The following is a 26,443-nucleotide window of genomic DNA, read 5'->3' as shown; positions in this document are numbered from 1 at the left end:
TCCATACCAAATTACATCTAAATCGTTTCAGCGGTTATTGAGTCTCTATACAAACTTCCACTCTTAAAGGATGTTTGGGATAAAACCTCCTTCCCCGGGACTTAAGCTATCTCCAAACAAAATTTTATCTAACTCGCTTAAGTGGATTAAGCATGAAAAGGTAACAGACAAACAGAGATACTTACACAATTATAATATTATATAGTAATAGGGACACAACTAATTGGCTTGATTGTAAAACTAAAGATCGAAACTTACACACAACAATATATAGATCGTGTCATTCACGAAGACGCGTGCCTTGGCTTGTATTCTCATATTTTTAAAAGTTATATTTGACAAATCGTGGATGACACGTACTGTAGGTGCGTAAATGGTCCTTTAAATTCCATTAATCTACTTTTTGTTGCAACAATCAACTGAGTTTATTGACCTGACCAGTGACCACTGCAAATCGGCTTGAAAGGAGCTTAACTCAAAATATGACTACCAGATACTGATCATTATGTAATACGCAGACTTCACAAAATCCCTAACTAGCTTAGACATCGTGTCATAATTTTGTCCAATCATATCTCGATCATCAATCAACTGTATTTAAAAATCACCAAACCAAAATATCGTGCATTAAATCTGCTTACAGTACTCCAAATTTCACACAAACCACAGCATTAATGAACTATCCAAAAATCAACAATGAGCCTAATCAGCCTTCGAATTTGAGAATCGAAAATCACTACCGTTATCGACAATCACGTTCGATTCATATATAACACTTTCAATAAAGACATATCTTCCTTTTAATATTTCGCACATACGTCTCTTATCTTCTAAGCTACCCTTTGTGAACCTTGCGGTGTTAAAGACGTATCTTGATTTAAATCCTTTGCGCATAAGTCTTTGTTATTTTGAATTGTTTTGGATGGACTATGATCGACATTGGGACGCGAGCCGTCTGCGACACAATGGAAAGGAAAGTGACCGTTAACGATTTGGATTTGGAATCGTTCCACTTGACCGTAGCGGTTGTCAAATTCGCTAGACTGATATTTAAGGTGTCGAAGTGGGTGTCTTGTTGGATAGATTAACATTCATATATTTATCCACCCAACTTAGACGAAAAATAAATAAACGAAGAAAATCAGTAATAATATGGAACATTTTCAGTTCCATATATAGAAAACAAATAATTAAAGATGTTGAGATTATTGACTGAGTTGTCACTCTTTTTTTAACGGCTTTGGTGTAAGTTATGATTGTTCCACACCATATAGGATGGCACGAAAGGAAGCAGCAACCTTAATACACTGCTAGGTTTCGTGGAGGAGCTGGGGTGGGCGCTACCTCGTTTTCCCGCATAATAACAATGGTTGTCTATTAAGTATAGGCCTATTTCCACCAAACGGCCCACATCGCAACGGAACGGAAAGAATACGAACGAATGCGGCGACAACCGAACGTGTCCGGCAGCTTGTCGACGTATACGGTCGGGCGGTAACAGCCTATCGCGGCCGGCAGGATGTCGACGCATGCGATCGGCACCGTACGTCCGTTGCTTGCAAGCGTATCCGCGCTCAGTCAATTAGTGTCATTCCTACCACGTTGACGTATAATTTTTGAAAATGGTTGAAGTTGACGTAGCATTACTCGCTAGCAGGAAAAGAAAAGTTTGGGTTGATTATTTATGGCAAAAGCGGTGTAAGAATGGCGAATTCCATACACTACATAATGATTTGAAATTGGATGTCCAAAAATTCAAAGAATATTACAGAATGGACCTTAAAAAGTTTCAAAATTTAGTAAATCTTCTCCGTCCTCATATCAGTTGCTTATTTTATCACTATAGTAGCGGGAATTAATGTCATAAAGACACGTGTGCTTTTGCACCAAACAAATCAATTTTTCCTCTAAATCCATGATGCATAATTATCTATGCAGCGCGTGCACTTTCGAGAATGAGTGATGACTGGTGGGCTCGCCAGGCCACGACCTCGATCGTACGCGACGACAGCCGAAAGGTTCCGAACGGACACGACGGCAAGCAAACGGTGCCGATCGCGTGTCGCAGGATACTTTCGGTGAAGATCACATGCCGCGGAAGACGCCCGCGGAGAGGTTGTTGTGCGTTGCTTGGTAATAAAGACTTAAAAACAGTGCGGATATGATTCAGTATCGTTTATAAACCGTAAAATTCTTTCCGTTCCGTTGCGATGCGGGCCGTTTGGTGGAAATAGTCCTTATTCGTGCAAAATGCCCAGCATAACTAACTAACTAAAAGAGTTGTACCAAACCGTCTGTCAACGGTAAAGCGTTCGCTAAATTTTGTAAATTGTATGTAAATTTTCATATATATGTCTGGTCTGCTATAAATGAGACAGCCTCGGGACTTTTTTAGTACTTTGGCATTCCTTGATCTAACAATAAGTTTTGCAGGCCTGTCAGTCTAACCACCGATTAAGAGATGTTTAGACGTCCGTATCTGGTAGCAATGTTAATATAGCAAACTAACTAGAGCATTTGATCTCATTATCATAAACCCTTACCGCTTAGTCTATAGTATCGCGTTCCTTAGATACAGTTGAATAAAATTGCAGTATCATTACACCAAATAAGTGAAGTTTATGTCTAATTATGTGCTTGGCTTTTTAGTAGCCGACTCCGGATTTAACAAGGTGTAAGTTTGTAGTCAGGGCAAGCGCTCGTTAGAGCACGATTTTTAGGGTACCGCACCAACATAAAGCTCAGATTCAGATTTTTATTGGTAAAATAAAAGTACATTTTACAAGTCAAAATATAATACAATTTTACAAGTAACATTTTTAAGTAACTGCTTAAACTAATATTAAAAAAGCACTGCTTGAATAAATAAGTTGTTAAGCAGAAAATTAAATACACATTACATATACCACATTAATTAAGTAATAATAATGTAATTGGTAATTGTAATTTTGTAATTTTATTATAATAAACAGTTTAAATTAAAAAAATATGTTTTTATAGATTCAATATAACAAATCAATAATATAAAATAATAATAATATTACAAATGTGCATGTTGCGGAAAGTTTTCAAAAAGTTGTAAAAGGTCTCGGATATTTCGGAAAAAAATCACAGGAAATGGAGAAAACTTTCATATTGAAAATGGAAAAAGTACGATTCCGTACAAAAAAACACCAATTGAAATTGAATTGAATGGGAATTTAGCAATTTTAGAAGCTTTCCGGCGGCACTTCAATAAGTTATATTCGATGTGCTTCAATGTGCTAAAAATAAGAAAATGTTTTCTAAAAATAACTGTGTGCTAAAAATAAGTGTAGAATCAGAACAAGTGGTAATTGTCTGAGCACGATTTTTAGGATACCACACACTATGTACGGTCCAGGAAATTGATTCTTTAGCAGTCTACGGTTCACTTTACATTGGACTGCTCTTAACATAAGTGTGAACAAACCAATTTACTTGAACCGCAAATTGCTAAAGAATCAATTTCCTCGACCGTATTTACTATAGGTACGATACCTACTTAAGTTTGGCAAAATGTATGATCTCGCTAGTGAATAAATAAATCCAAATAAGAAGAAATTCAACGAAACAAATGCAATTATTCGTTTAATGAGATATGTCACAATGGCGCTTATGGATAGGGTACTCATAAAATAATGTTCTCTACTTCTAAATGTATCTTCTATTAGATTATGGACATATATCTTTAAGCACGTACAGTCGTCATCAGATATATCGGAGCGGCCAAAGTGTTCAAAAATATCTGAACACGCACTCTAACGCCTTGACAATAGAGAGCCGTGACCCTTTTGTTATTGCAGCAATGCACACATTGTAACTACTACTATTCCACTATTCCTGTTTGTTTATAATATTTATAAGATTCTGTATTTTGTTTTAATTGATTGTGTACTTTGTTAATTGTGTATTTCTCTGTTTGCCTATGTGTTTTTAAATTGTGTGTATTTGCAGCAAACAAATAAACGCTTTATCTATATCTATATATGTGAGCGCCTAGGCCGCTTCGATATATCTGATGGCGACTGTACCTACTAAGTTTTACAGGCAAAATTAATCGCTTTACTTTTTATATTTGATTGGAAACTAGCAGACGAGCCACCTGATGGGACGATATTTAATAACAACTTTAACTGACGCTCCCAAATGTACAATGCCCCTTACTTAAAAACTTAACCTTAATGTGGGCTGATCGTCGGTTACAAATTACGAGTTTAAATCTTTCCTTAACTCATGCAGCTTAATGTTCTTATTCATACGTTGTAGTTTACTATGTATTTAAGTATTTATAAATATGTATATATTATATATATCGTTGTATAAGCGCTGGTGGCCTAGCGGTAAGAGCGTGCGACTTGCAATCCGGAGGTCGCGGGTTCAAACCCCGGCTCGTACCAATGAGTTTTTCGGAACTTATGTACGAAATATCATTTGATATTTACCAGTCGCTTTTCGGTGAAGGAAAACATCGTGAGGAAACCGGACTAATCCCAACAAGGCCTAGTTTATCCTCTGGGTTGGAAGGTCTGATGGCAGTCGCTTTCGTAAAAACTAGTGCCTACGCCAAATCTTGGGATTAGTTGTCAAGCGGACCCCAGGCTCCCATGAGCCGTGGCAAATGCCGGGACAACGCGAGGAAGAAGAGAAGATATCGTTGTCTAAGTACCCGCAACACAAGCCTTATTGTGCTTACCGTGGGACTTAGTGAGTTTGTGTAACAATGTGATATAATATTTATTATTATTATTATAGGTATAATATGTAGTGGATAAGAGATTGAGCACCTAAGGACATAAACTTACATATTTGACGATCAACGACACGATTAATAAATGCCCTTACCAGGATTCGAACCCGAACTCTCCTGCTTTGTAGGCAGGGTCACTAACGTAGGCTAGGAGGCAGGTAACATATACCTTTATTGACCTCGAGTGTTCAATCTTCAAGTTACGTATGTATATACAGTATGTATATAGTATGAAATATAGATATGAATAAAATAAATTAAACATTGCCAGCTGATTACTATGCCACTGCTTAAGTGATATTTAAAACATAAATCATATCGTTTTGCTTGAAATTAGTCAAATTTATATTAGTAAAAAACAAAATATAAATATATAAATTTCCTAAAAATGCCATTGAAGTATTCTAATAAGCATTTCATAAAGCCATGCTCACAAAACGACAGTCACAAAACTAGTTATGTAAAAAGAAAGTTCAATAAACCAGCGGCTTCACAAAACAAAATTCCTCTTTTCACAATACAAATCTGTACATGACTCAGATGTCAGCGTTTTCCGTGTACATAGTCGCGGGGATAACGGCACATTTTATTTACGCTGCCCGCCCGAAAGGTGCCGCAGCGGTGACATACAGAAAGCTCACTCGTAATGAAGTAGAGCGAGTTATACCTGTGGCGTCGAATGATGATCCCTGTGACAGTTCATTTTGTAGATAAAGATAGTTTATCTACACACAATATATTATAAACCCTCTATGTTGCCTCCAAAATCCGTAAATAATTGCTAACATTACGATAAACTGTTCATAATTCATAATTAATTTATTTCATAGAATATGGTACCTATATACAATTCTGGTGTCGTTGTTTTTTGGTATTGAACAGCATATTATTTTTTATTTGGTATGTTTTGTAACAACTTTATCTGTGATAATGTAGTTATTGCTTCATAACTACATCAAAATCGATTTGGTTATGCATTCAAATTTGGAACATCTCTGAAAAAAAAGCAATTCGATTTGATCTCTATTCTAATATCAGTCGAGATGCCTTTTTGTTCGAAATGAAATGTCAATTGCATACAATTTTGACATATCTCACATGTTAGTTTGTATCGAATGATACGGAAATAGGCCCCCGACTCTAGTTTGTCTCTGAATAAAAAAAAACAACTACATGCGTGAAAAAAGTTTTCATTTACCGCCATTTGACGTACAGTTTATCTTTTAAATAGTTTTAAGTATAACATGAATATGCCCATCACCCTCATCCGCTGTTACTCTATTAAAAGATAACGCTCCAGAGTGTTGTGGAGATTTTCATTTTGAACGTGTTTGTACCTCCGATGTAGTAAAGGCGTTTAATTCGGTTAATGTCAAAAAAACGAATGACCTCTGGGGAGTCTCTGTCCATGCTGTCAAATCCTTAGTAGAAATTATAGCGCCTGACTTAGTAATTATATTTAACAACAGTGTTGATTGCGGCGAGTTTCCTGATTTAATGAAACATAGTAAAATAACTCCTTTATTTAAATCGGGTAGCAACTCTGACCCCACTAACTTTAGACCGATATCTGTGCTACCAACGTTCAGTAAGATTTTTGAAAAATTAATTCTTTCTCAATTAGTACGACATTTTAACGTCAATAATTTAATGCATAATAAGCAGTTTGGTTTTACACGGGGTCGCTCGACAACCGATGCTGGTGTTGAGCTAATTAAGCATATCTTCGATGCCTGGGAGGAGTCACGAGATGCTATAGGTATCTTCTGTGATTTGTCTAAGGCCTTCGACTGCGTTTGTCATGAAACATTAATCAGGAAACTACACTATTATGGAGTTAGAGGAGCGGCACTGGATTTACTTAAGTCCTACTTAAATGGTAGAATACAAAGGGTCGATGTGAATGGACAGCGATCACCGGGGTCATTGGTCTCTATGGGTGTACCACAGGGGTCAATATTGGGACCTTTCCTGTTCCTTATCTACATAAATGACTTGCCATTCCTTGTAAAGACCCACCATGATATAGTATTGTTTGCAGACGACACTTCACTTATTTTCAAAGTCAAACGACAGCAACAAGCTTACAATGATGTAAACGATGCTATTTCAAAAGTAGTAAATTGGTTCAATGTTAATAATTTATTGTTAAATGAGAATAAGACTAAATGTATTAAGTTTGTCACTAGTAATGTAAGGCATGTAAAAACAAGTGTCATTGTGAAGGATGAGGAATTGGAATTAGTTGATAGTACAGTTTTTCTTGGTATAACTTTAGATTCTAAACTCCAGTGGGGTCCCCATATTGCTACTCTTTCGAATAGACTGAGTTCTGCAGCTTTTGCAGTAAGCAAAATCCGTCAGTTAACTGATGTAAAAACAGCTCGATTAGTATATTTTAGTTACTTCCATAGCATTATGTCATATGGTATTTTACTGTGGGGTGGTGCATCAGATATAAATACCATTTTTGTTCTGCAGAAGAGGGCTATTCGAGCAATATATAAAATGAACCATAGAGACTCACTGAGAGATAAATTTAAGGAAATTTACATCATGACAGTGCACTGTCAATACATTTATGAGAATATTCTGTATGTGCATAAAAATATTGCCGATTTTAAGAAAAATTGTGACATTCATAATATGAATACTAGAAATAAACATAAGTTCGCCGTGCCCTTCACTCGGCTCCATAAAATTAAAAAATCATTCATGGGTAATTGTGTGAGATTTTATAATAAACTTCCAAACCATATTACTGAGTTTCCAATTAATAAATTTAAGAATCATGTAAAGCGTAAACTTATTTCTAAAGCTTATTATACCACACAAGACTACATGAATGATAAAACAACGTGGGATTAATTGTGATTCGAAATGATTAATTATTTATTATATTTGAATAATGATGATGAAATGGATATTCCAATGCATGTATTTCCTTTGTTGTTTTTATTATATTTGTTTGACATTTAGAATTTATTCTAGAAACAATCTAGACTAGTATTTTTTATACATTTTTTTTTGTATGACTATATTTTGTGAAAGTTTTAGTATTAAATTTGATCTATGAATTATATTCATTAGTATTATATATGGAATAATATTTACAACATCAATAAATTGCTCTGATAATTAGATTAAGATAATTATATGTAATACTGTCTTACTATTCATAAGTGCTTGTTGCTAGGCCTACATGAATAAAGTATATTTGAATTGAATTGAATTGAATATGTTTTGTTGTTTTTAGGGTAACTATAGCAAAAATTTCGTGTAAAATAAGCGATAAAAATATTTCGGTGACGCCACCACATATCCGCGAGTTCCGCCAAGAGAGCAACGATTTGGCAACGATGCCCTAACGGAGGCTGCAATTTGGGTTAGTGAATAATTCATGGAAAGTTTATTTGTGTAGATAAAATAGTGTATGTAACTATACATAATTAGGAATTAAAACACTCGTGTGATCGTTTTAAACACACACTCGTGTTAAAATACACGCCTTTTATTATGTAGCAGTCACATAAACTACTATTATTATTCAAGTAGGCATATTACAATATGATTATCAAATTTAGCTACACCTGACTCGAGAAGATTCCAATCCCACATCATTTTTTGGAGGATATCCTAATATGGGACCGGCAAGAAACTCGGTGGGACATATTTATAAGGAGTAACTGTCACGTAAAATGTTTGTAAGATATATTTTGGAAGTATAGCACATTTATTTATTTAGAGATGCAACATTTTAGTAATAAAAATACAGTAAATATATTGAATTGCTTCAACTATTATTTAATTAAGCCACAGTCTATTACATCGGTTAATTTTATCATGATCAGCTTACACTTCATTTAAATTTAATGTAATAAAAATATTTAATTAATATTTCAAAAATATATCAACCATTAAACATTCTATAATATTCCGTCCAGTGTAATAACTGTAGTAAAACTAAGCTACGTTACGGTCGAAAATGTTAATACATAATTCATACCACGTTGCCGTATTATACGTCATTATGATATCGTATGCGGCAACCATCTTTAATTTCAATTTCTTACCGGTATCTCAGCCATCGATTGTGAAATGAAGATTCCACGCTTAAATTTTGAGTAAAAAAATGAATTGTTTGTAGGTGTCGATTATATATTTAAGATAAAATCATTTTTAATTAAACCGTTTTCTTAAATATTTTGCACGTATCGAGAGACATTATATCAGCCCAGCCAAGTTCCGCAAAAAATCCGTGCGATACTGCAGTATATAAGTTGTGGCCAGATATTAGAATTGTTCATTTCATTACGTAGCAATAATTTAATTAAATGATCGGTTGACCACATCGTGAAAAGTCACACTTGATTTATTTTTATTTAATTTAATCTAACCATATCATGTAGTGATCAATTCTAAAATGACATTTCATAAAATGATCAAATTCAATTATCTAACCACGACATTATATATTTTTACAAGCTTCCTATAATTTTAGTTTTATAGGTGGTAGATTATCTTCTCAGTCGATTAAGCGATATTTTCCAATATATTACACTATAAATATCCAATAGGCCTCAATTTTTCATTTTAAAAATTAAATCCTCTTCAAAAACAAACCAATCATATCTAATTTCGTACCGCCAATAAATCGCTCGAACCGTACAAAAAAATAATCGTATCACATCGATTATTGAAAAGTGTGCAAATTACAGGCTGTTTGATAACATTCGGCCGTAATGGCCCCGATTACCGGCGGGTAATTTCACTTAAATTTCGGTATAATTTTAATGTTCCACATACGGCTACTCGTCTCTTTAATATCGCGGTAATAATATTAATTTCATATAGTAACGGCGTATCTCGTCTGAACGGCTTGTGTTTTAGGTTTTGCTGCAACTTACGTAACATGTTATGACTTATGAATCTTGTAAATGTATACGTTGTGAAGAACTGCCCGCAATTTCACGTAAAATCTTTACATGGAATTAGTATTTTTATTTACTTATTACTTCCATATAGATCGTGTCATTCACGAAGACGTGTGCCTTTACTCTTATTTTCATATTATTAAAGGTTAGATTTGACAAATCTGCGCGTCATCGTGGATGACACGAACTATAATAAATTTTACCTACCTTTTCAGCCCCTTAAGGAACGATTACCAGAATAAAAACTATCCTGTCTTTCCCCGGGAGTCAATTCATCTCCATACAACTTTCACCTAGATCGGTTCAGGGGTTAAAGCTTAAAGAGGTAACACACAGACAAACACAGTTATTTTCACATTATAATTATTATTATACAGCATGTATTTTTGATACGATCTCATAATCAAAGGGTAGTTAGTTTAGGCTTTAATGAACACATATTTATGGGTTTTATAAAAAAATGGACGACTTTTATATTTCCATATACAATAATTCAGCAAGCAATGTATGTATAGGTAAAAAACTTAAGTAAGTCACCTGCTGTATGTAGTTGTGACGTGTTCGAATAGACAATACATGTTTCAAGACACACACAAACAAAACAAATGTCTATTCGAACACGTCACAACTACATACAACAGGTGACTTACTTAAGTTTTTTACCTACATCTACTTTGATTTAACAACTCAAGACGTCGCATTTAATGACGCGACGTCACAACTGTGACAAAGTGACCATGATGTACGAAATACTTTGCCGCTCGAAATGTTTTTATTCGATGGCGTAACGTGACGAACGCGTTTGCGTTAAGTCTCATTTTGTATGGAATTTTGAGTTTTCAAAACGTTCCGCTTGGCGCTGTGTCTAAATCCCATACTAAATGAGACTTAACGCAAACGCGTACGTCACGTTACGAAATCGAATAAATTTACAGTAAGGGCTCTGGTAGATAGTTTAAGTTTCAGGTTATATTAAAATACATAGGTATGGTAGGTAGGTAGTACTGATACATATTTATCATAAAAACGTAAATTCCTAAAAGAAAACTATATTTCAAGGTTTATATATGTTTGAAAATAACAAGCTATTTGGTTGAAACGTTTTCTTAAGTTCTGCACTTTATTTTTATTTACTTTGCCTGTGTGTGCTTGTAGACTATTATAGTTATTCAAGCAAAAGTTAAAATTGAGAAATTACGTCTTTATAAATATGGTTATAAATAAATTATTTGATGTTTATCAGACGCTTAATCATATCTTTATCACGTAATAAACACGACCATCATTTAGAAATATAACTTTTGGCCGCTCATTAACTTAATGATTATGACTTATTAACAAATGTGTATAAAGGGCGGTACACAAGAATTTACGAACGAGTGTGAATTGAATTAACACAAGTTCTTAATCCCTGTACCGCCCGTGGCACAAAGAATATTTTTTTATCACACTTGTGAGGAAAAAAGGGAAAAAAAATAATTTTTGCCTAATTTAGGACGCCCTAGTAAGGATTTACGGACCGCATCGCTTAGCAAGTTTATGAAAAAATACATTACAGCCCTAGGTAGAAATTTGTGATAACACCTTTTTACGAACAAGTGTAATGAAAAGACCGTTAAAAGTTACACTTGATGTCTGTGTTTTAATAAACATTATTGCGACATCAACTAACCTTTAATGGTTTCTGATTGGAAATAACAGTAACAAGCCGACTTGTCGTGAATCATGAAACTCGCTAATCTGATTTTAAACTTCTCAGGCTCGACCAGTAATGACATTTTAAATGAAAAGGACGGATCTTACGAAGCTTTTGACGACAGTTACGTCCTTTTCGGAATTAAGAGATAATGTTTGGTACTATCAGAATTATTATTAGGTAATGTAATATCTTAACTTTAAATGATGTTGCGAATAATATAAGTATTGTCAGTTTAGCGCAGACACGGCACATACATAAACGCGCCAGGGCTTAAAAGCAGGAGATCCCGGGTTCGGATCAAGGTAACGCCATTTATTTGTGGGTTTGTAACGAATATTTTATAAGACCTATTTATGTAGCGAATCAAACAAATATAAGCTTCCAGTTTTCAAACATAATTTCACTTTATAGTATATAATATACGAAAAGGACAGAACTTACCAGATAATGGATGACAGATAAATAATTAAATATAAATATTATAGGACATTATTACACAAATTGACTAAGTCTCACAGTAAGGGTACTAAGACAACTTAAATATTTATAAATACTTAAATACATAGAAAACACCCATGACCCAGGTACAAATATCCATGCTCATCACACAAATAAATGCCCTTACCAGGATTTGAACCCGGGACCATCGGCTTCATACCCACTATGCCAGATCGATCGTCACTAGTCACTAGGACAGTAACGTCATTGGAAAATTAAGAGTTGTAAATTGACACTATCGACCTTGTTATTACCTAGGTACAGTGGCCATCAGATATATCGGACCGGCAAAAGTTAATCTCAAAAATATCTGAACATGAACTCAAGCACCTTGACAATAACAGTGGCGTGTTCTGATATTTCTGAGCAGCTTTGCCTCTCCGATATATTTGATGACCACTCTAATGTATCTCAACCGTTATCGTTAGGGCTGCAAATATCTGAAATTTTATGTAGGCACAGACAACTTTTTTACCTCTAAGGAATCAATAAACCAAATCATTGAAAATTAGTGGCGGAAGTTTTGAAAAAGAATGACTCTTGTCATTAACACTTTAAATAGATATTTAAATAAGATAACTTTTGTAATTTACAATCAAATTGTGTTAAATGGCATCTTGATTTACTATATTGCGATAACATAATGGAGATCTTAATTCGCAAAATTAATTATTTACATCAGAAAATGTCTTATAATTGATTTGTTATGTTAATTTTTTTAATGAGGTGTTTCATCAAAAGTCAATGGCACTTAGTGATTACAAAGATTTTTTTGGCTCTTTTAATATTAAAAATGCGAAATAACTATGTATGTCTGTCTGTCGGTATGTCTGTCTGTCTGTTACCCCTTCACGCTCAAGCCGCTGAACCGATTTAGATGAAATTGTATGTGGATATAATTTATATATGTGTGGATATACTTATAGAGTTTTCTGGTGACCAGAGGGCTGGCCATTATATATCTTGCCATTGCTAACCAGCGGGGCAATACGCTTTCTGGGCTTTCTGGGCACCCTACCTAAGGGCGATTTTATATAATTTTTACTTTGAATGTCTTCATTATATTTTAACCTGTGTTTAACATATGTTTTTTTGTCAAAAATTCCATTTTAGAGACAAGCTTATATTGATGATTGTACTTTTCTTCCAACATTCAACTAAGACTCATCGATACAATTCTAACAAATTAAAATACAATTAGTTTGCGTTGTTTTGTCAAAGAGTTCCTATGGCTACCTCCTGTGTCTATCATCAGATCAGCTCGATGGTACCATAATATTGCATTGTCATCTAATTTACATATGAATGCAAATTTTTAGCGTCATCGGAAACCGAGAATTGGGCTAAATCATTTTGCAATATTTGACCCGTACAAACATACATTGCAAGTTAAATAAAAGCTTGTAAAAAGACAATAATCATTTGCGTGATAAAGGCCATGCCTGGATCAGCTAAGTGAATCTGCCCACAGCGAGTTTGGCTTGTATTTTTTTTTGATGATGTGGCTTTATATTAGTAGCAAGTATGCAAAATATCAGCCCCCCAAATACTATATATTTAGACAGATTAGAAAATATATTTTGGTAAAAAAATATATATATTTACATTAAAAAATACAAGCCAAAACTCGCTGGGGCAGATTCACTTAGCTTATCCAGGCATGGCCTTCTTGTTTTTTAATATATAGGTTAATACTATTAGAAACCTTTCGAAATGACAAAAAATATTTACAATACAATATTTTCGAAAGAGAAACAATTCTGAGTAAAGTTTGGCACAATCCTACAAAATTAATAAAGTAAAACTGAACATACAAACGCTTTAATCACTATATAACTGCTTGACCAATAACTGAACTCAGCAATCTAATTAAAAATTAAATCTAACGAGATCATAAACATAATCAAACTATATTTCCGCCGAAACTAGAAAGAGTTCGGTCTCATTAAATTTTATCTCCAAATCAACAATAATGCCAAAAACGACTGCATATTAAATCGCCGACATAAAGAAATTAATTCACATTCATAATAAATTTAATCTAAACGTTAGTTAAATGTTGGTTATGGATGTTGATTAGGGTTCCTTATATCAATAACATATAAATATAATACTACGTATTAATTTTAGAGCGAAAAAATCTCAGAATGAGTATATAATTGAAAATTAGAATTAGTCTTGCATTACAGCGAGGAAATGCTGCCAGCATCTACGGCACCATGCCGCAGGGGGATATTTTTTAGTATTTTATTTTAAGTTTAGTATTATTTATTCTTAAATTTAGGTTATAAGTTTTATAGTTTAGTTATACAATTGAATTTGTATGCACTGTAATTGATCATATTAAAATATTTTTTTATTGAAAATTATTAGAAACAGTTTTTGAAAAAAAAAATACCTTTTTCCATTTTTACAAATCGTTTATACATTTTCTTAAAAAATACCGATTTAGGTTTATCACACAAATAAATGCAAAATGTTTTTTTTTTTCTATAAGGACTATATTTTAGAACCGTCGTTTCTAAAAACATATATAACCCTATTTAGGCTTACATCAATGACTTTTGTCATTAAATAAATATAAATAAATAAATATTAGGGGACATCTTACATAGATCAACCTAGCCCCAAACTAGGCAAAGCTTGTACTATGGGTAAAAGGCGATGATATATATGTACTTTAAATCCATACTTATCTACATAGAAATATCAAATATCAAACATTTATTCAGCAAATAGGCCACAGGGGCACTTTTACATGTCCATTTTTACAAACAATAAATTAAAAAAAAAACAATTACAAATATCGAATCTATGAAATAATAAATACTTTATTAGAGATGTATATAAAACACCCACGACTCAGGAACAAATATCAGTGTTCATCACACAAATAAATGCCCTTAACGGGATTCGAACCCAGGACAAGGCAAAGTCACTAGGACAGACCGGTCGTCGAAAATCAATAAATGTTATAATTTTAAAAAAAAATATTCTGCGGAACCACCATTTCACTCGTCCCATCCTCAAATAGGATAGAGAAATATGACACCATCACGCATTAAGGGCACTCCCCAAACATAAATCCGGCGCCCACGCACGCCGTGTTTGTTTTATACATTTGAATAAATACCTAATTATGTTAAATCTCTAATCAGTGGAATTCTTACCCGGTTAGACCTAATGATGGGATAAAATGTGTCGAATAAATTGTTCGTCACGGACGTAAGTAATGGATACATAATTAAAATATTGATAAAGTAAAACCGGACTCTAATTGACATATTTTTAATTAAAACGATAGTTTTATCGCTAAGTAAACGTTTACCGGATATTTTTACTTAATTTGGAGCGTTCAGTCAACTCTATTACTCATGGTATTGGCTACTGTGTAGCCGGTTAGAAATTATACCGTTACTAAGATATTTTCGAGTTTTCAAGATACCTATTACATATATCACCGACAATATCGACAAAGCCCAATTAGTTTTTTTTTTTTTTAGAAAAGCTCAAGAGATAATAGCTTAGAAAAATAGTTAATTGTTTTAAAAAAAACTCAAGACTAAAATAATTAGTGTTCACAGTAAAATCTATAATTAATGTAACTTCTAGGTATTTAATACGTACTGGTATTTAAATTTGAGAAATGATTTTTTAAAGACAAAATTTGATGTATTAGGCCTTTACTTATATATATCCACCCACCTATTAAGATAGCTTCGTAGTTATTACGCAAACTTATGTTTAACTTAAAACTGTTACAATTAATTAGATTTTGATTTATTACTAGTTCATTAATGACGATTTATAACATATATCCACTATAGAAACTATTGGGCGTAAAAGTAAATTCTCAAAGAACACATCCGACCTTATTGCATCAAGTTATAGATTTATGAGTTCTAAATTTGAATACATATCTTTTTTTCTGTCATTAAAAGCTTAAGTCTTTTGTCATGCAGATCGATTGGCCAATTTTTTTTAATCATATTTTTAATGAAAGTTTTTTTTTATTAACAATGACATATTATAATAGGCTGCCTTGGAGACAACGGGTGGTCCTTAATTGGGAATGATTCAGATGCGGTATGGTCAAGGCGCGTTTTTTGGTCACATAATTGTAGTTTTCACACCGTCTATAAATTATGCATTTTAAAGTATAGTTAATGTTTAAAACGGATTGTTATAAATGTTATATTTTTTTATGTTTGAGCTAATATTATAAATGTCACAAACGGTTTAAGAAATTCTTTATATCTAATTATTTATGCTCTTAAAGTCTGTCCCACTATGAATAACTATGCGTAAATAACATTAATGTTCAAATGTCTCTACTGTCCCAGTACATGTCATTTTTAAAGATAAGACTTTGTCAAAAAAAGTGTCATCTATTGAGCATTAACATGTCGAATAATAGAATATTTACCTTAAGAGTCCCCGGCAAGGTCGGCCGAATTTCACCTTCCCATACAAATCGTGCTTGCTGGGGACCCTTATAATAAATATTTAATATAGTTTACCTTCAACATATTTTAAATTTTCATGTCGTATTCCGTAAACTCACAAACTACAAATTTTCAAAATTGATTGCTCAGAAGTATGAAAAAAAAGGAAATGAGTGCAACAATTTGCCAGATCTCCAAAGTATGCCATTTTTGTTCCACAAGTCAGAACTGCAATCCGTTCGACAAAACAACTGAACAGGAAGATTCAACTGTTTTAATTTCTTGATTTGTACCTTATAGACTATAATATATGGTTTATTTTAGACTACAAAGATATACTGTAGAGAAAATTGAATCAGCGACATTATGAAGGACAAAAAGTTGGCAAATTGATTTGGAGTAGCAAATTGCCTTCGGCTTTATTACGTGAAGCAAAGGGAATTTTCAGAAGTAAAAAATGTTTACCATGACAGGGTTTTCAACAAGTTCAGGTTATTAGTGTTTTTACCGTTTTATAGTAACTTGTGAAGAGACAAAAAAACCTTTAGAAGTTTGTAAGTAAAAGTGAAAAAGATACACAGTTTTACAGTTTAGAGAAAACGTAAAAACGAATGCTTATAACTGAGTTACATATAAAATATATACACATATTACTGAAGTACATACACATTTTTACATTTATTTACCTAATATTAACTGTCGTGTGCTTGTTTCACCCGTTTGGCGTCTATAGAAAGTATTAGTTATTTGACAGTTGACAGATAAAAAGAAGTATAAAATGCGCCAGTTCAGCTATCATCAAAGTGAGATATTTAAACCTTTGACAGCGTAGCTTAGAAAAAGTGACCTATATTTGTTTAGAATCATTATCTCTGGGAATAAAAACTTTTCCTATTTTATCAACAGCAACATGTATTTTGGATTTCTTATTAAGAGTTTTTATGTCCATTTTATTACGTTTCATAAATAGAATTAGACATTAATCGTCTTTATCTGTAATAGAGACTTATATATTTGCAAGAAAGGTATAAAACGTAAAGTAATTAATTGAGTCTTGTAAACTTTTATGAATAAGGGCGTAAAGAATTACTCATTCGCTGCGGAACCTTTATGGTTCGCGCTTTATATTTTCACACGGTTATATATCTTGCATTTTGTCACTTCGCACATAGCCCTAATAAACGAGAACAAGTCGAGTATGAAATATTACTATTTTATATTAATTATGTCCGAGTTCTATGCTTAACATGGGTAGTTAAATAATCATTTAGACTCATAAAATAAAATAAGTCTTTAAAATTGTAATATTCATGAATTATAGTACCGTATAACAACGAAGAACGTGGCATATTTTACTCAATAATATTAGCTACAAGCCGTATATCCAATACGCGATTTTGCAGTTGTGACTTTTTACCTTAACATAAAACTAGACCGAGATGTTTATATAAATAACAACACAAGAATATTTCCGTAAAGTCATAAATGAGTTACAGTACATTAAAGTCAGAAACGCTTTGAATCTCAGAATAATATTCAATCGCTATGAAATATATAATAACTGACACGTAATGATTCCGTTCAATTGTGCAAGCTCCATTAATCATTCGATGTAATTTAAGTTAAAGTAATGATTTAAAATTAATTTAATAATAATTTAATCTTTGCCAGGGCTACTAGCTTTTAAGATCATTAGCCCATTAGAATATTAAAGTCATTATGTAATTACTGGATGTTGATTAAACTATATAAGTACTTTTTGATGTTTCATCTATTTTGTTCATATTCATAAACACGAGTATATGACCAAATTATTATTAATTAAAATTATTTATTTTTAGATTTTGGAAGCAAATAATTTTTGATAATAACTGAAAAAACTTAAAAAAAACGGTTTTAAGGCTACACATTCATGAACATTATTTGGTGATGAAATTTGACCATAGCAGCTCTTTACCTGAAAGATCAAGGTAATTTTATGAAGAAGAGAAAACCCCGCCTTTTTTAATTACTTACTATTTTTTATGCAGACTATTACGGATTTTGTGATGCGACATATTTATTTTAAATTAAACCTGAACACTAAATATAAATATTGATTCTATTTGTCCGACAAGCGGGGTGGGAACCCCGTTGTTAGCCAACTTTCGCCGCATCCGTACCATGTCGCATGACCTTAAAGTGTGTCGCACAATAAATAAATATTTACCTTGCAGCCCTCACAGGTGAAAGCGCCGAAGTGGAAGCCGGCGGCTGGCTCCCCGCAGACTTTGCATTGTTGATTCATCTGCAAAAAAATATTTATATTACATTACATAAGCATGTACTTCGATTCGCATTATGTACAAAACAGTAAATAATGGGCCGATGATTGATATATTTAATTTTTTACATATTCTAAATACATTTACCTACGATGTTCAAAATACATAAACGGACATGTACATGTTCATGTATGGAAAATGCTCGCGATTCGTTTAGTAAATTTTTTGGTATCAATAATTTAATTGTATCTATAGGTATAGATGTGCCGTTGTCGAGAATGGTTTGTTCTCGCACGAGAACATTCCCCATTCAAAACGGAGAACGTTCTCGAGAACGGCACAACTATATCTTTAGGCGTTAAGGTTATAGGCAAGAATTTGGAATTCAAAGAGATATGAAATTACATGTTTTGGGTTTGTATCCTATCGGTAGGTGTACGGTCACGGTCTTTGTTTAGCCATTTAGGGTTCAAACCAATTTAGTTGTTGTAATACTTGCACTTAACAATCAAATTAGCTTGAACCCCAAATGGCTCAATAATTAAAGACCGTGACTGCACAACCTTCATGTTCGAACTTCTAAATTGTCAGATATTTAATGAATGTTAGCAAAATACAAAGAAATAATAGAAAGCGTCGTAGAATTTAGTAGGAACTACAAGGAAGGATAAAAAGACTGCACTAGTTGTAATTATTAGAATGAACGGGTTCAATTTTCGAGTTATGCGTAATTTAGTATTGCGGTTAATTATAACAGACCCCTAAAGGGACTGATTACAAACATAAACTATGCTTTTCAATGAATATTGCAGTCATAAAGAAAGAAACCAATTCGATATGCCGTTTTCGAATCATTTAACGATATTGATTTCACGTTTAACAATTTATGACATATTTGCATCCGTTTGATATATTTTATGCACAAGTTGCGGAATTACGATTTTTGACAGATTGTAACGAGGTATTCTATTTTATTTTACAAAGCTTAGGATATTTTTTTATTAGCGTACAAACATCAGTAACTAAACATGAAAGTATTTTAATCTAGTGTATTAGTAGCACAGTAGTAGCCTATCTGTGTCACCGTACATTATTTTAAAGGGAATCTGCGTATTAAATCTGTTTATTAATACATATCGTGAAAACTACACTGAAAAAAATAGATAGCCGAACTGGTTTTGTAACTTTACTAAATAACTAAACTACGGTTATAAGAAAATAAACTTTGCATAAATTTACAAACTTATTTTGTAGTGTATACCCAGTACCTGAACACTGATAGCCAAACACGGTTTTGTAACATATAACACATAGTTCGCAAGTCCCAATTTTTGTGTAAACAGTAACCAAAATTTTGTTACAGTTATGCAAACATTTCTTTCAGTGTATACGCTAGCCAACTTAAGTTACAGGTTGTCATAAATAAAATTAAAATAACCTTTATTTCTACTATTGCTCTCATTGTTACTACTACCCATTTGTAATTACTTATATGATATATTATACAGTTATACTTTAAGAATTATTGACAATAGAAGTCGCCTCTGTAGCGAAGGCCTCCCCCATGCGTTTCCACACTTTTCTATCGCGGGCCTTTTGCATCCAGGTGTCGCCAACTATTTCGTTAAATATATCCCTCCATCTTTTCCTCAGGTTCAGGTTAGGTTTCTATTACCTTCATGCGGAAACCATACTGTCAGCCGTTTGGTCTACCTATTATCGCCCATCCTAGTTGCCTTAGGTATTCCTAATGTAATGAGCGGTTCATCTTGTGCTTCAAAATCCGGTGCGTTGACCGATTTTTTCACCGCTGCCCATATTTATCGATTATTGTCATACTCATACCGAAGCACTTGGACATGACAGCATCACTTCCTACTCGAAGCCCAGCACTCAAGTGTTATCGCACTTGAGTGCCGATGAGGCCGAAAAATTGGGTGCTGCCTAAAAAATTAAAGCAAATATGGTAGTCACGATTGTAAACTTGAGTGTCATCGAGTGCTGGAAGGTCGTTCTCGTTAATACACGAGTATTTAAAATGTCAAGTTGGATTTGAAATTCTAGTTACCATGTTATGATTGCATTGTACTTTGTTAAAAAGTCATATCTACATATCATTTTAGTATTGACATACGTCTTTTTTGATTAGAAGAATTGTGCACATACCCAGTTTATTACAATTAAAAATGTATTTTTAAACATAACTTCTGATGTTAGTTACGTTAAAAGTCTCTTTAATGTGCATTTAAATATTTCCTAACACAATTAAGACGATATATTGAAAGTACTCGAGAGTAAAGATTGCTAGTCATTCTGAACTTTAAGTATTGACTAATGCGCAATATATTCTGCTTTACAATATTTCATTAATTACAGGAAAATTTACAAAAAAAAATTGCTCACACTTGGACAAATACGAATGATCTAATACTGTTTTTTTCTCACGCTCTCCAGTCAATATGACACAGCGCTATTTAGTTACGTTGAGTCAACAATTACACTGACATATTGTCGTTACCGAAACTTTTAAATGCTTTAGTTTAATAAATATTTGATATTTTGTCCATTTGTTCTATTCGTTTTTAAATTGGAAATAGATAAATAATTTTAGTCCAGTTTTCTTATGGTGTTTGCTAAATATCCCGTATTCGTATTACCTACTCTTGAATTGTTTCTAAAAAAGCAGGTAAAATAATTAAGTCAAGATCTATTTTATCGATCTACGTGGCAGTGCGGCTAGTGTGAATGAAGGCCTTTGCACCGGGGACAACTTGCCGGACACTTTTTGATGTAATTGTTTCGTATTTTTTAAGTTATTATTGTTTGTACTGATATGCTTAATTTGGAATAATAAAAATTATTACTTTTATATATATCTTTTTGCTTCTGTAATATAAAAATAAGAAATTCACTGTCGTTTTACTTGAGAGAATGTTTATTTTGCAGGATTGTATACCTAATATATAATTGTATAGTCTAGTTAACCATTTTTAACATACTTAATTAAGTAAGGCATTGAATTCGTTTAGCCTTAGACAAAAAAAACAGTACAGGTAAATAACATTACAGTGCAGAACCCCTAGTGTATTTTTTTTTCGATAGCGTGACGTAACGTACGCGTTTGCGTTAAGTCTCGTTTTGTATGGGATTTAGAAACAGCGCGCCAAGCGGGACGTTTTGGAAACTCAAAATCCCATACTAAATGAGACTTAACGGAAACGCGTACGTCACGTCCCTATCGAATAAATTTGCACTAGGGCTACTGAAATGTCTAACTGAGCAAAGTATTGCTTTCCCAAATAAACAATCGTTACATTGTCTTCCCAAAACCGCGGGATCGCGTGCATACAATGTGTATTTTACTAAACTGATTTCCTCATTCACCAATTCAGAAACGGGTTCACATTATTTAAAAAAATAAAATAAAATATGTACAATAATAATACGTTCGGTTAACAAGATGGCGTGACTGCCCTCTGTTAACATATCCCTCGCTTTTTTTACTCCTGTACAACCATGGTCATAACCATGTATACACTTTTTCGTCTTATTCCCATGATGTAAGGTTAATAATGTATACATATTTATGACCGTGAATTTAGTGATTCGCTCAAAGAAGGCGATGACGGATTGAGTGCAACTCTTGCGCTGGTACAAGACAGCGGATTTAAATGGATTCTTTTCGTCGGAATTTTTGCGAAAAAGTTGAGTTTCGTGTTGGAGCGTGTAGGCTTAAATGTAGGTATTTAGTAACGTATTTGCTTTTATTTTAATGAAATGCGTGAGATTGTAAAGCTTGGTTGAATGACCTCTTTGCTTATATTATTTATGTCACCAAAGCATCTCTCATTGCTAAAAGTTAATCAATTTTATTAGATCAATTTTACTTTTTGAGCTTTTCGGGTTATTTACCAGAGAAGCCGTATAGAGTCCGCTGCAGAGATAGTTGACCCCCATGCATAGAAATTTGTTTGAATGGTCATGGTAAACTAACTCTACAGGGGGTGGAGGGTTAGTTATCTATGCAGCTGGCTGTACTTATTAACAAAATATTTATGAACATATTTTATTTCCTTATCTACTTTACTTGCATCTACATCATTTTCATATCATTTCATTACATCATCTCCATAACGCGTTAACTGAACTCATTTGCAACAGATTTCAACATAAACACACCCAATCCATTTCAAAAGCACTTGTTATTCATCTCATCATTATCGTTACCAAAAATGCGAACCCAACTTAGTACACGTCGAATTTCAAAACCATATTTTGTTCAGATTTCCTTAGTGAAAAAGTCGTTAGTGATTAAGGAGGCAGAAGGCAGATACGGCGTTTTAGCTTAGCAGGGTAGATTTATTTCGCGCGATAACTCAACGTCCTTAATTTGTTCAGGGATCGATATACGAATACAAAGTTACATTTTATAAATTGACCTGATTTTATCTGAACAAGCATCTCCGAAACGTATGAATGATATATCAAAGTCCGAAATTTAGGTTGCAATCTTAATAATTTTATCTGATTACTGCCATGCGTGATACGTCACTTTAATTAAGTAATTTTTTCGGCTAAATTTAAATCATTGTTGATCGTATCGGGAGATTCATGCTTAAATGTGCGTTTTTGGTTGAATTACAAATGAATGTTATTTATCATACAGTAACTATACTGTAATTATTGTTTGGGTTGTAGCGAATAAGGCGGTATATGGATGCATATTTAAGTGCTTTTCAGCGTTGCAAATTAGTTATTGTTGTTTTGTGGTGAAATTAAAATGCAGATAAAATGTTGCTTTACCTATTAGCTAAATTGTTTCCAGCTTACATCATCGTTATTATTTATTTCTTTGTAATTGAAATTATTTTCATGCTGGTAAAATTGTCCGTTCTGTGGTGAATATTATTTTATATCTTTTCATGACGGAAAAATATCTTTTAGTATGAATTTATAAAAGGGTATTGCGCCTACTTACTTTAAAGCAACGATTTATAGTTTTAGCGCTTATTTTTTTCTATAAAATATTAAAAAAAGGTTACTTAGCAATGCAACATTACATTTGATAAGATTTTTGAGTAATAACTTTTTTTATTATACAACCGTGTTTAAAATATTTCAAAAGCTAACCTCATATTGCGCGACATTTGATCCAAAACCTCAGCCAACGGTGGCAGCATGGTTCCATTTTTATCACCTGTTACTATGCCCGTCACTTTCGTGCTTATATACTTGTTAGAACGTGACAGGCATGGTGCCAAATGATAAACAGGCGACCATATTAGCCCTACAGTAAATAGAAAAACGATATACGTAACGAACTAATAAGTAACAAAACATAAGTCACGGGCAAAACAAATGCTGCAATTTAAATTATCTGACTGGAAAATCCAGGGCTCCAGAACAATAGGTTCAATATTTAATTCAAGTTAAACAGAAAACCAGAAGTCGTTAAGCGGTCGCGCCGCGGGCTAATCGGGAACGTTGATTGACGAAAACAATATGCAATTTGCAACAAGCAAAAGATGTAGGACTGACGCGGTCTGTAAAACATGCCCACGTGTGGTGTGGTACAAAGTCATATGTCGCACAGTTCGAGTGTAAACTTTCTTTTTTATTACATTAGACAGACATATTAAAATAATTCATAGCTTGTAATCCGCAATGCAAGAACCTTCAGCCTTGTCAGCAAAATTGTCTTTGCTACCCAAAGGTTGTCTGGGAGAGATCGCTCTTTAACGATAAGACCGCCTGTTGTCTGCCTCTATCATTAATCAATTGTTTTTCTTTAAGCTGTATCGTTTACTGAGGTGTGCCAATAAAGAGTACTCAATCTATCTATTGTAAATTCGAGACTCCTATGAAATTACATTGGTGTCCGCCAGTCCGTCTGTTTCCGATGTTTTTTTTAGTAACAATTACTTATGTTTAAATAGATATCATACTAATTCAATAAAACAATGAATCTAGTTCACATGATAACTGAGCAACGTTTTTTTTAAAACAGAATGGCAGATTAAGTTCAATGTATACTTTTTTTAAGGCAGGCGAATCTATCTATCTATACATATAATAAAGCTGAAGGGGGTCGAAAGTCTGTACATGGAAGATATTAGAAAAAAAGTAGGCTGGGGATGCTAAGAATCGTTAACAGAACACGTTCCAACAGTTTTTAGAATTTTTGTCTGTTTGTCTGTTTCTCTGTTTGTCTGTTTATTTGACCTCGCATCACGTGAAAACGGCTGAACGGATTTTGATGCAAACTTTACTAATCTGTCGAGAAAATGCCCGGCCAAGTTATAGGCTATAAAAATTCAACCCCTAGAAGGGGGGGTAGCCACTACACTCGATTGAGTTAAGTTTGCACCTGAATCTTATGGCGCTACTTAGGAAGGAGGTGCAAACTTTTACAACAAATATGTGCTACAAGTATCGAGTACCCTGCTAAACTAACAGATATGGTGTTAAAATTAAGCCACCGAGGAAGGATTTTGCCAAATTAACTCTAAAGTTAGAAGAGGGGGGTACGGATATCAATTCAATTTCAATTGTGTTGATGTAATAATACAACGAAATTAAACGACAGTAAATTAATTGCCATACATTGCACAGTGCCTTCTTTCGGGAAACTGAGTAAAAATTTAGTAATCAAGTAAACTAATAATTTTTAAGAAAAAAAAACCGACTTTAATGAGGCAGACCGGTGAAAGAACGATTATTGTTGATTTTTGATTTCATAAAATTAAATTAAAAAGACAGCGTCCTACGCCTAATTATGTAGAAAAGGAGGTAACATGTTTTTTTTTGTCACTGCACCCAACTTGACACATTTCAGATTTGCCCTATGGTTGACTGGTAAGATACCCGCAATAGGGTATTCGACTGTATTTAAGATAAATTATTTCACACCATGCACGAAATAAAGCACCAGATAATTATTAAAAAAACTAAATAGGATAGAAATATAAAAATGTGTCTTGAAAACCTAACTGCTTGACAAACATGCAAAGAGAAAAAATTGCCAAACGTGAACTATGCATCGTTGAAGAGTTCCATTCTGTTCATCATGAACAGTTCCACATCATCAAATGTCAATTCTACAAATGTAAATGCTAGATTTGTTAAAGATAATACAAAAATCATTATATGTATGACTTTCATATTTGAAGAGTTCCCTCGATTCTCCTCCTTTTGAAATCTTGAAGTCGGTTAAAAATGAGTTTACTTACATAGTTAAGTAGTGGCAAAATGAACACACATATCAACACGCGTATAACTGCATAATTATTTAAAAAAATATTTTCTCCGTCATGAATTATACCTAATCGTAATTTTATCGTATCCATATTCATACGTATCGCCTCTTTTAAGCACTTAATAATGGCTACGAAGGTGGGTACTATGAAAAAAAATATTCTCTGATGTTTGCGGTGTAATGGTGTAAATGTCAAACGATTTGGGACTCGCATTTTATACGCGTTAAAATGCCATAAGAACTAAAAACTGAAAATGCCTTCCCGAAAAAAAGCGAACCTTTCACGAAAGTCTCGCAACGCATTGAGGTTACGAAACTATAGCGACGATCGTGATTTTAGGCGTAGCCACAACTACCAGAGACGTTATGCAGGATCGTTCCATCCGTTGAAAACCTCATTCGTAGCGTGTACGGAGACCTGAGCCATTCTTGGGTTTGTGAGAGATCCATACTCACGCCCATAGAGGAACGGTCCATGCTCACGCAGAAAAATGAGCAGGCGGAAATCGAAGGTGAACATGCAGTATATAATTCCATTAACACTGTCTTGGATGAAGGCAATGTCACAACATACCCGGTA

At 33.5% G+C, this 26,443-nt stretch overlaps 1 protein-coding gene across 1 annotated transcript in view; it reads right to left on the bottom strand.

The window, feature by feature from the left end:
• The window catches only part of LOC133523769 (protein embryonic gonad-like), a 162,632-nt gene that overhangs the window by 60,596 nt on the left and 75,593 nt on the right, over positions 1 to 26,443 (bottom strand). The window contains exon 2 of the mRNA XM_061859499.1: positions 18,554 to 18,631. Within this exon, the coding sequence (XP_061715483.1) occupies positions 18,554 to 18,631 (78 nt within the window). The remainder of the gene's footprint in view (positions 1 to 18,553; positions 18,632 to 26,443) is intronic.

Source organism: Cydia pomonella, chromosome 12 (genome assembly GCF_033807575.1).
Source record: "Cydia pomonella isolate Wapato2018A chromosome 12, ilCydPomo1, whole genome shotgun sequence".
Lineage (NCBI taxonomy): Eukaryota > Metazoa > Arthropoda > Insecta > Lepidoptera > Tortricidae > Cydia > Cydia pomonella.
This window is presented reverse-complemented; position numbering and strand designations above follow the sequence as displayed.